Source organism: Fonticula alba, assembly GCF_000388065.1.
Source record: "Fonticula alba strain ATCC 38817 unplaced genomic scaffold supercont2.4, whole genome shotgun sequence".
NCBI classification, from domain to species: domain Eukaryota; order Rotosphaerida; family Fonticulaceae; genus Fonticula; species Fonticula alba.
Window position 1 is genome coordinate 1,870,290 of NW_009242974.1, and position 10,992 is coordinate 1,881,281.

General features: G+C 74.1%; 3 protein-coding genes across 3 annotated transcripts in view; 1 reads left to right on the top strand and 2 right to left on the bottom strand.

Moving 5' to 3' along the window:
• Nucleotides 1-120: 120 nt before the first annotated feature.
• Nucleotides 121-2,634, top strand: H696_02948 (hypothetical protein; the record flags this gene model as incomplete). The annotated part of the gene is made up of 2 exons (XM_009496831.1): nt 121-1,632; nt 1,897-2,634. The coding sequence occupies 2 exons, from the start codon at nt 121-123 to the stop codon at nt 2,632-2,634; spliced, it is 2,250 nt and encodes a 749-aa protein (XP_009495106.1).
• Nucleotides 2,635-4,067: 1,433 nt separating this feature from the next.
• Nucleotides 4,068-5,399, bottom strand: H696_02949 (hypothetical protein; the record flags this gene model as incomplete). Its single annotated transcript, XM_009496832.1, has 1 exon — nt 4,068-5,399. One exon carries the CDS (start codon nt 5,397-5,399, stop codon nt 4,068-4,070), a length of 1,332 nt encoding a protein of 443 aa, XP_009495107.1.
• A 402-nt stretch (nt 5,400-5,801) lies between these two features.
• H696_02950 (hypothetical protein) overlaps nt 5,802-10,992 on the bottom strand; it is a gene marked incomplete at both ends in the record, with an annotated part of 7,691 nt that continues 2,500 nt past the window's right edge. Inside the window, 4 exons of the mRNA XM_009496833.1 lie at nt 5,802-8,760; nt 8,964-9,670; nt 10,049-10,403; nt 10,636-10,739. Coding sequence (XP_009495108.1) covers nt 5,802-8,760; nt 8,964-9,670; nt 10,049-10,403; nt 10,636-10,739 — 4,125 coding nt within the window. The remainder of the gene's footprint in view (nt 8,761-8,963; nt 9,671-10,048; nt 10,404-10,635; nt 10,740-10,992) is intronic.

The window sequence follows — 10,992 nt, forward strand, 5'->3', positions numbered from 1 at the left end:
GGGCTTGTAGGCTGGTGGCGCGTGGCGGTGAAACTGACCCGGAAAGGGCCTTCCCCTTTGGCCGCCCTCTTCCCCGGCCGTGTCCGCTCCGGGCTCCGCCTCGGTGGCAGGGAGGCGACCATGCATGCGGAGAAGTTGGCCGACCCGGAGGGCCGGTCCACCGCCGGCGAGGGCGGGTCCCCTGCGCCTGTCAGCGACGGGGAGGGGGATGCCCGCTCGACCGCCAGCAAGACGGCCTTCTCCCTGGACCGTGGGGCCGGCGCCATGGATGCCCCCGGGTCGCCGGGCATGGCGGCCCCCTGGCCGGAGTTCCTGGCCGGCCACGGCGCGACCCAGTTGGCGGCCAGGCAGCCCGCCTGCGCCCGCTCCTCCGGCCAGGGGGATTCGCTGGAGCTCGGGCCTCTGCCAGCGCATGCTGGGGCCCGGGATGCCGGGCCAAGCGCCCCCCCGGAGGACCCCTTCCCCCAGCCCATCCTCGGGCAAGAGAGCGTGCCCCCGCTGCCGGACGCCAGGCCCCACTTGGCCGGCAAGCCGGCCGGCCGATCCGGACGCAGCCGCAGTGCCTCCCTCGGCCATGTGGAGGCGGGGGCCAGCGCCGGCGGGGACGTCGACCGGCCGGCTGGCAGCGGGCCGCTGGCGCGGCCGGCTCACCTGCAGGTGGACACCGCGGCGGCCATCGCCACCGGGATTTCCACCTGCGCGGCGGCCCACACCCCGGATGGGTCTTCCATCACCTGCATCACCCCCAGCGACCCGACCCCCCTGGAGTCCTCGGTGGCGGCCATCCACCGGCGTGAGGTGGCCGAGCGCCGGCAGCAGCGCATGTCGGCCCAGCAGCGCGTGGCCGGGCTCCGGCATCCCCTGCTCACGGGCGGCGGGCCCGGGGCCCTGGCTGGCGTCACGGCCGGCACGCCGGCCGACACCGGCGCCCCGGCGGCAGGCCCATCCGGCGGGCCATTCGGCCCGCGCCCGGATGCCATCGGCGTCGACGCGGCAAGCAGCACCCCCAGGCCATCGATGCATGGCGGGGGCGCCGGGGGCGGCCACGACCCGCTCAGCTCCGGGGACTTGGCCGGGGTCGACCGGCGCCGGCGGGCCTTGGGCTGGCAGGCGGCTGGCATGCCGGCCCCGATGTCGCGCTCCGCGTCGACGGCCCTCTCCACCATCAGCAGCAGCACTGCCGGGGCGTCGGAGCTGGCCCTCCGCGGTGCGGCTGCCGCCGACTTGGAAGCCGGCCTGGCCTGCCGCTTTGGCAATTACCTGCGCCTGGAGTGCTTCTACTCGCAGACGCGGCTGGAGCGGGCTCGCGAGGCCGCCGCCGCCGCCGCCGCCGCGCCATCGTCGGCCGGCCTGTCTCGGGCGGGATCCGCCGCCGGGTCCGGCTCGCCGCCGCCGCCGCCGCCGCCGCCGGGGCGGGGGCCCGGCCGCAGGGGGGCCGGCGCTGCCGGGGGGCTCTTTTCGTGGATCTTCCGCGATCGGGCCACCAGCCGCGAGGGGCAAAATATCTCGGCCGATGGGATCATCGCCATGCGGCGCTTCGAGCAGTTCTGCTCCGAGTCCTGGTGCCTGGAGATTCTGCTTTTTGTGCGCCAATGTGCGCGCTTCGAAAATTCCTACAACTCCTGGAGCAAGGTGCGTCGTCCCAGGGCATGCGGCCTCGCGGGTGCCGGCTCCCCGGGGGGGGGGGGGGGGCTGTGCTCCGGCGAGGCCGGCCCGGCATTCGTTGGCCCGCGCGCCCCCCCCCCGGGGGAGGGGGACAGGGTCCTGCTTCTCATGAGCCGATGTGTGTCCGGAAAACTGACTCGTCCCCCCCGCCCCGCCCCCCGGCCATGGTCGTGGCTCCTGCCCCCGAATGGACGCCCCCGGCCGCGGGGAATGGCCGCGGTGGCCCGGCAGAAAACACGCCTGGTTGAGGCGGCCCAGATCATGTCCAAGTTCATCCGCGTCGGGGCCACGCTCGAGATCAACCTCGAGCACCGGGTTCGCCGGTCGTTGTTGGATTTCTTCGCGGTGCTGTGCTCGCGAGCGGCGGTGTACAGCCCAAGCCCGGGGGGTGCCACCGGGCCCGGGCCGACGGCCGTGGCGCCCGGCCCCGGGTCTCGGGTGTCCTGCTCGGCCCTGCTCACCGGGCCCGGCGCCAGCGCCAGCAACACCCTGTCGGAGCTGCCGCCGCCGCCGCCAGCGGGGCCCGGCGGGGGCGATCTGGACGCCGGCGGGGGCTCCGGCCTGGAGCACACTTGTGTCACGGAGCTCTCGTCCATCAGCGGCGGCGGCGGCGGCGGCGGCGGCGGCGGCGGCCTCGGGGGGGGCACGCCTGCGCAAGCCGCCACGGTGGAGACCATTTCCCTGGGCGAGATGTCGCGCCTGTTCGACCTGAAGTTCGTGCCTTCCAGCGGCCCGGGCAGCGCGGCCGGGCCGGCTCTCCGCGAGGACACGCTCCTGGTGGTGCCCTGCGTGCCGCGTTTTGTCTTCCACTTTGTCCACTTGGAGGCCATCAGCCAGCTGGACTTCAAGATGTGGCCCTGGCTCGAGAGCGAGTCCGGCCGGCCCTTCCAGCACCTGAGCGAGCACCATGCGGCCGGCGTGGCCATGGCTTCGTCATCGTCGTCGACCCGGGCCCCGGAGCACCCTTGATCGATCCCCGCGCCCGCGCCCCCCCTGGCCTCCCCCGTCTAGGGGCGCCTCGACGGGCTCAGCCCCAGGGGGGCGGGGGAGCGGGGAAGGCCCTCGCAAGTGGAATTCCCACCCCGGTGGGCGCGCGTGGCCCTGCCATGCGCACCTCGGCTGTGGAGACATATATGCCCTGGCAGGGGGCGGCTCCATGTCTCCCCATTTTTGCCTTTCGCTCTCTAAGTGTGTGTCGTTCACCGGGGCGACCTCCCCCCGCCCGCCCCTCCGATCGGCCTGGCCTCTCTTGCCTGTCCTCGGGCAGCCGGTTGGAGGCTGTCCCTGGTCGGGGCCGTGTACACTCCTTGTCGCTTTTTTTTTTGCCTCCGGCTGAGCTACCCGCTGGTTGTTCCCCGCATGTGCGCATATGTTGTGGCTGCCTGTGTGTCGCGCAGGTGGAAGGAATGGGGCCGGCCGCAATGTCTCTCGATCCCCGGATCCCCCTACAAAAAAGGAATAACGCCAACTTTTGGCACCTGGCGAAAGCTCCTGGCCAAAATATACAATAGACCCTGTCGCGTGCGAGTGTGTGTGTGGGGGGGGGGGGCAAGGGTCTCCCCTGCCGTCTGATGTGCTGTGCGCGCATCCCCTGGCCCCTTCGCGCGCGGTATACTCGGGCATGCCGCCTTTCCCCTTGTAGGAGGATGGCAGTCGAGCGGCGAGCGAAGCATGCATGGCAGGCCACCAAAACCCCGAGCGTCTGCCGGGCCTTTGGGCCTCACTCATGGGCGAGGGGGTGTCAGAAGGCCATGGCATCGGGCCTGCTTCGGGGACTCACATCGGCGGCATGGATAAGCAGGGACGGCGGGCGAGAGGGGCAGGGGGGGGGGGGCGGTCTCGGGGGAGGAGGGAGCGCCTGCGGGTCTGCCGGGTTTTCCCCGAGCCCGATCGAGTCCTCCTCAGGCACGGGCCCGACTCTCTTGCCCGATCGAAAGGGTCATCCTCAGGATGGGCAGCTACCCCGAGGGGCAAAACCGTGCCGGCCCGGTGGCCGGCATGGCATGCCCTTGCTCTCCAGGGGCATATGTGCAGGCGAGCTCTCCTCGTGGGCGTTTGCTGGCTCACCTTGCACGCCTCGCCCTGCCAGCGGCACTGCTCGCAGGCGGTATTTTGCCTCGCGAGCCTCCACGCCAGGCCGGCCCCCTCCGCCCATACGTCCGTCCATACACCCGCAGCCACACCCGGCAGCCACACCGGCAGAGCCCACACGGCTCCCTTGCTGCTGGGGGGACGGCACCACGGCCCATGGGTGTCGGATGGGGTGTACGCCCTGCTCCTTGCAAAAAGCTATCTCTATTCTAAGATGAAGAAAAGGGGGATGAGAAGGTGTGCGAGACACACGACCACGCGCGCGTGTGGACACACACACACACACACACGCAAAATACAAGATCAGCAAGCTAATCTACTTCCTCCGCACTTGGCGGCGCGCATGCTGAGTCCCGGACAGTGAGGCCGGCCAAAGGCACGGGGATGGCCGGCGGCAAAGATGGCGGTGACCAGTCATGCGAGTATGGCTGGGCCACACGGCGGCCCGGGCCGAGGACCACCCAACCCGGGGGATACCATGGGCATGGCCAGCTGCCGGGTGGGGACGCCGGCTGCCCGGCCGGCCGTTGGGAGCCCGGCGCGGAGGGAAGAAGCCCCGTCGGGGGCGCTGGAGGCTGGCACGAAGCCGGCATAGCATTGGGCGGGATGGCGGGGGGGGTTGGCCGCCACGTCTTGACCGATGGGCCGGCGGGCTGCAGGATCACATCCTGGCAGGGGTCCACCCTCCCCGGCGCCGGTGGGGGGAGGAGGAGGAGGAGCCCCTTGGGCACTGGGAGGACTGGGGCCGGGGGCTGGCACGCCGGGGCAGGAAGGTCCTCCTCAGGGGGGGGAGTGGCAGCGGGGAGGGACGTCGGCGAGAGCGGCGGCGACCACGGGCTCGGGGCCACCATGGGACGCTGGTGGGGCCAGGGCGAGGCAGGTGCCGGCCGGCAGGCCGCCTCCGGGGGCCGCCATGGCGCGATGCTCGCCGCGACCGCCATCGGGGGCTGCTGCGAGGGCGATGCCTTGGCACATCTCGAGGGTGCGTCAGACTCCGGGCATGTCCGGGGGGCCGGCGGCGCCGGGGAGCGAGCCTCCGTCGCCGAGGGAGCCGGCTGCCGGGGGCCGGCCTGAGCCTTGCCGCCGGCGGGTGGCTCTGCGAGCGACGGGGACATCGGTGGCGACGATGGCAACCGGCCTGCTTGCCATTGCGGCGCCCCCCCCGACGACCCGGGCCCGCCGTGGCAGGGCCGGCGTCCGCCGGGCGGCGACGGCGGCAGGGCGGCCGGAGTGGGCGGCTGACATGTCGGCGGCCCTACCGGCCGCCCCTGCACCGCCAGACGGTCCGGGGTATCCGGGCGATGGGGCGCCCGAGCCGGGGCCAGCCCAAGCAGGGGCGACAATGAAAGCGCCGGCTGCTGCATCTCCGCCGGCTCCATGGGGGGTGGCCCACGCGCGAGGACGTCGACCGCCGGGGGGGGGCTTGCCGCCATGGGGTGCTCTGGCAGCAGGGAGGCCGCCGGCGGGGCCGCCATCGACGGGGGCACCGATGCTGGCGGCCGGTCGGCCACCAAGGCCCGGTCCAGCCGGGTGTCGCGCCCTGGCGAGTGTGGTCCGGCCGCCGCACGGGCCGACAGCAAGGACACTCGGTCGGCCACCATGCCGGGCGGCACCACCGTCAGCCGGGGTGTCGCCATGGCCATGGCCGAGCATGCTGCCGGGCGCCGGGGGCCAGGCGGGTCTGGCGGTCGCGGCGGGGGAGGCCCATCCGGCCGGCCGGCCGGGAGACAGGTAGACGGAGAGGCGGCCCGCCGCCGGGGGGGGGGCGCCACATCGCGTGCGGCCACCGGGCGAAGTGTCGACCGGCAGGGCGGCAAGGGCCATGGAGCCGGGGGAGGCGGCCGCGCTGACGAGGGGACGGGCTGTGCGCGACGGGGGCTGTGCCGGCCGGGCACCGGGGGGAGGGCTGACAACCGGGTGGCCGGTGCTGCCGGTCGGGCCCCGGCCGCCGGGGCGGCGACGGTCGCCCATGGGACAGCCGTCGCCGGTGCCCCGGGAAAGCGACAAGGAGACTTGTCGGAGGGATCATCGCGCGCCCGCCCGAGTCAAATGTCCCTCTGGCCGGTGGCGTCCGCATCTCGAGCCGGGTGGCTGCGCCCCGGCCGGGCTTGCTGCTGCTGCTGCTGCTGCTGCTGCTGCGTGGAGGGCGCGGGCCGGCGCAGGACCGGCATCGGGGTGTGGTGGGCTGTCGCCGCGCGGCTCGGCCCATGGGCGGCGGCTGAGGCGGCGGCGGCGGCGGCGGCGTCCACGATGTGGAAGGAGTCTTGCAGGTACACGGTTGCCGCCGCCGGCGAGGCCGAGGGCCGTGTGGCCCGCTCGTCGGCGAAGGGGCCCTGCCCATCGGACTGGGGGCCCTCCTCCCAGTCGTCCATGCGCGGCGTCGGCAGGGCCGGCAGGGTGGGCGTGGGGCTGCTTTCGTCCAGCTCCAGGTCCGTTTCCTGGGACAGGGGTCGGACCAGGGCCGGGGCCGAAGCCGGGCCCGGCCCCTGGTCCACTTCCACCCCGGAGTCGGTGGACCCGGGCCGGGAGAAGCGCTCGGTGAGCTGGCGGTTGACGCGGAGGTGGAAGCTGGCTGCCCGGTGGCCACGCGCGGCGGCCGCCTCGATCCATGACCGATCGCGGCTGCCGAAGCGCGGCACGGCCCCCCCCCCGGCATCATCCTCGTAATCCTCGTCGAAGTCGCTTGAGAGCAGCTGGCCGCCAGCCGCCGGGCCGGTGGCGGCCGCGGCAGCCGGCAAGGCATGGAGCTCCTCCTCCCGAGCAGCGAAATAGTCCCCGGCATGGGCAGCCCCCCCGCCCCCCAGGCGAACCGTGCTGGGCGTGGCAGCCGGGCTGGTGTCCACATCGCGCAGCAGTCGCAGCGGGTTGAAGGGGGTGGCCTCGTCGCCGGCATCCGGCGCGGCGGGGCTCCGCAGTGCATCCGGGGTGCTTCCGGCGGCGCGGAAGTCCGGGTCCGCGCCACGGGCGACCCCGGTCGCGCGAGCAGCCGCCCCCCCGACCATCGGGGACATGGGCTGGCCGGGGGTCGAGCGGCCACCATCGGTGTCGGGGCCGCGGTCGGCCGCCGGCGCCGAGGCCCCACCGAGGGCCAGGCCCCGGCCGGCGGCGGCGCCGGCGGCGGAGGCCCGCTGCTGCAGCGGCGGCGGTCCGCCCACACCATCCACCCAGGCACCGGCCGGGCCGGCCACCGGGGGCGCTGCCTTGAGCGAGGTGGTGGCTGGCAGCATGGGCACCTCAGCCGCCGGCCGTGGCGCCAGGCCCAAGTCCCCGGCCATGGTCAGACCCGTGGCCGATGCGGAGGCGGTCAAGCGCACGCGGTCCCCCCCGGGGGCCCGGGCCGGCGGCTGCCCGCCGGCGGCCAGCTGGCCTGGCCCGGCGCCGCCGCGCCCGCCGGCGGCCAAAGGCGCCGCCCGGAAGAGGCGCAGGGAGGTGGTCGAGCTGCTGGCCGGGCGCCGGCCGCCCGGGACAGCCATCGGAGTGGCCCCCTCGCCGGTGAGGTGCACCGCGAGTCGCGGATCGGCCCCGTCAATGAGGGCCACCGGGTCGGCATCGGCCAGCGGGGCCCCCCCGGCCGCGGGCGAGCCGGCCTCGCCCCAAGCCGGGGAGAAGGACTCGGTCCCGGCCCCGGAGGGGAGGATTTCCCGCGTGCGCATCCGGCCGCCGGCGGTGCCGGCCTCCTCGGAGGCCGCGGAATTGGCGCCGGTGCCGGCGCCGGGGGTGTTGCCAGCCCCGCTGGCGCCTCCGGCGCCACTGCCGGCCCGCCGAGCGGCCGACGGGGCGACCGAGCTGAAGTTCGGTCGCGAGTAGCCGGCCGCCGAGGGGCCCCCCTGGCCGGCCCCCCCCAGGGCGAGGGCCGAGTCGCTGCTCAAGGCCCGGTCTGCCGCCAGGAGGGACTCCCCCCCGGCGCGGGCGGTGGCAGACGAACGCCGGGCGCTGGCCGGAGCCGCCGGCGACCGGGGCCGAGACCCGGAGGAGGCCCCGCCGCCGGTGGCTCCCAGGCCACCGGGGGAGGTCCCGCCGCCGGTCCGCCGGCGCCCGGTCACCGAGGCCAGGCTGGCAAGGGACTCGCGCGAGCCACCGGCGCCGGCGGCTCGCGAGGACCCATGCCCCGACGGGGACATGGGGCTGGAGGCCGACCGGAGGGCGATGCTCGAGCGAGCCCGGCCGGGCGTCCCCCCATGGCCCGCGCCGGCCGAGCTGCTATGGGCCCGGGACAATTCACTGAGGCTGATGCGACTGGCACCGGCGGTGGTGGTGGTGCTGCCGGCGCCCGGGCCGCCCTCGGGGGGGCCGCCCTGCGGGGAGCTCGGCCCGGCCGGCGACCGCGGGAGGGCCACACTCGAGGAGGCATACCGCCGGGCGGAGTCCGAGCCCAGCGTCCGACGACGGCCGGGCAGCAGCCCGGTAGCCCCGGCCGGGCGGCCGCCGGGCATGGCAGCCAGCCCGACAGACGCCACCGGGGCGGAGCCGCTGTCGAGCATGGCCCCGGGCTCGGCCGCCCCGCCGGCCAGGCCCTCATGCACCGGGCCGTGGTGCTCCTGCGTGACGATGGTCGACTCGTCGGTGGACACCCCGACGGACCGGGTCCGGCGGAGGGCCGCCGCGTCGGCTCGCGCCCGCGCGGCATCGGCCCGGCGGAAGACCCGGCGCATTTCCGTCAGGTAGGCGTCGGCCGTGGCGCCGGCCCAGGCGGCGGCCCCGGCATCCGAGGGGGCCATGCTGGCGCCGGCCGCCGCCTTGGCCGCCAGCCGGCCGACTTCCGACCGCTCGAAGCCCGGCGGCTGGGCCAGGATCGGGTGCCGGGCCGGGTCCAGGCCCGGGTCGCCGAGGATGATGGCTTGCTCCAGCTCGCTGGCGGTCTGCACGCCGGCCGGCAGCTCGCGGAACAGGGCCGTCAGCGGCGTGGGCCCGGACATGTTGGCCAGGACCTCGGCCGATGCCCGCGCCCCGGGGCTCAGCATGTCGGCCAGCTGGAGCTCCACCTCGCGGAGCCGGGCGTTTTTGCTGGATCCCCCGACCGGAGCCCGGAACCCCCCGCGGGCGACCGGCCCCCCCCCCCCCCCCCACCAGTGATGGCGGACAAGTGGCGAAGAGTTAGTCAACGGCCCTCTCGGGAGGGAGCCGGGTGTGGCGCACATGCGGCGCCACAAGGGGGCATGCATGTGGGCCGGGGGGTGGGTGTTGCACGCGTGGGGCCGGAGGCGCACCTGTCCAGCACCATGCCCAGGAAGTACATGGAGTTCCGGGCCGACTCGACATTCCGCTCCAGGGCCTGGACATATGCCAAGCCCGGGGACCCCTCCGGCCAGAGGCCGGCCTCGGTGGCCCCGATGGCCGCCGCGTGGGCGCCGGCGGCCGCCGTGGCCGACGAGGCCGACGTCACCGACACCGAGGCGAGGGAAATGTTGGAGGAGGCGCCGGTGGAGCTGGACCCGCTGGCCGACGGGCCGGACATGGACAGAGCCGAGCCGGCCCGGTCCGGCGGCGAAAGGACCAGCGACCCGGCATTGGAGGAGCTCGGGGAGATGGCCTGGCTCGCGCCGCCGGAGGAGGGCGGATTGAAGGCCGCCACCGCGGTGTGGGCCCGGCCGGCTCCGGCCCCGGCCAGAGGCCCGGTGTAGGTGGTGGTGCTGGTGGTGGTGGTGGTGTCCGAGCCGCAGGCCATGGGCATGGTGGCCGAGCCGTAGGGGGCGGCCGCGGCATTGCCGGCGCTCGGCGACGTGCTGGCCGAGGACTTGGCGCTCCCGGCCGAGGAGGACCGCGCGTGGGACTTGGACTTGGAGCTGGACTCGGTGCTGCCGAAGATGCTGGCCAGGGGGATGCTCGTGGCCGAGGCGATGGCCGATGTCGAGGGCAGGCGGAAGGATTGCACCCGGCGGGAGGATTGCTTGCCGGAGGTGGCCGCTCCGACGCGCTGTGTACCAATGCGTGGCGTGGCCCGCCAGGGGGGGAGGGGAGGGGGGGGGGGGGGCGGGGCAGCACACATGCGCCACGGGTCGATGGCCACCGGGGCGCCGGTGTACATGGGGGCATATGGCGCCGCGGGACAAGGGGATCGGTGACCATGGGGGGAGGGAAAAAAAAAGCCCCGACAGAAGGCAGGCAACTCTTCGGTCAGTCCCAAGGCCGAGCGTCCCGCGGCAATGGCCGCCCCGGGGGGCCCCCGGAGAAGGCAGGCCACCAGTGCCACAGGGCAGTTGGCCCCTCAAAAAAAAAACAACCCACAAGAAAAGGTCCCCCCCCCCCCCGGCGGCCGTTGTTGGCGCGCACGCGCACACACACACACACGCACCTGGGAGATGTCCTGCAGTTCGGAGCCCTCCGGCATGGCCGCCAAGCGGTCGCGAGCACTGTCATAGGGCGAGGTGGAAAGGCCTGCGGCCCCGCGGCCGCGGCGGCCGGAAGATGTCGTGCCTCCGGCCGCCGCCGCCTGGCCCGGGCTCTGCGGGCTGGTGGTGAGGCTGCCACTGGGCGGGGACAGGCCCAGGATACTGGCGTGCCCCATGGCGGCCATCTCCAAATCCACCAGCCGCTGGCACACGACCGACTGGCGTGCGGTGTCCTCCATGCGGCAGGCCAGGATGCCGGCCATGCGGGCGTGCGCCTCCTGCATCGACCGGGCATGGAAGCGCCGCATGGATTCGACACTGCCAATGTGCGGGGGTGTGTCCGTGTGTGTGTGTGTGTGTGTTTTTGTGTGTGCATATGTACGCCGGCGAGGGCGCGGGGGACGAGCCGGTGCGATAGCATGTGTGTCAGTGGAATGGCGCGCAATTGGGGCCGCGCGGCACCAACAACCCGCCAAGGGCCGGGCCGGGTGGGGCGCCAGGCGGACGCATGTCGAAAAGGCGGAGGCATGGGCCGGGCCACAGCACGCACTGGGCCGTGAAAGCATTGTTCAGAGCTCGGCTTTCTTCGATGATGCGCTCGATGGCGGCCCGGAGGAAATCAATCTCCGACTGGGCAGCCTCCAGTGCAAGAACCTGGAGAGGTGCGGCGCGGAGAAGGACGCCCGAAGCATGGCAGGGGTTAGAAAAGCACACACACACACACACGCCATGCCCAAGCACAGACACACACACACACACACACACACACACACACACACACACACACACACACACACACACACACACACTCACACACACACACACACACACACACGCACACACCCACGGTGTACCCCATCCTCGTGGCCGAAGGCCCGAAGGCACCAGAGAAGGAGGCCACCTCGGA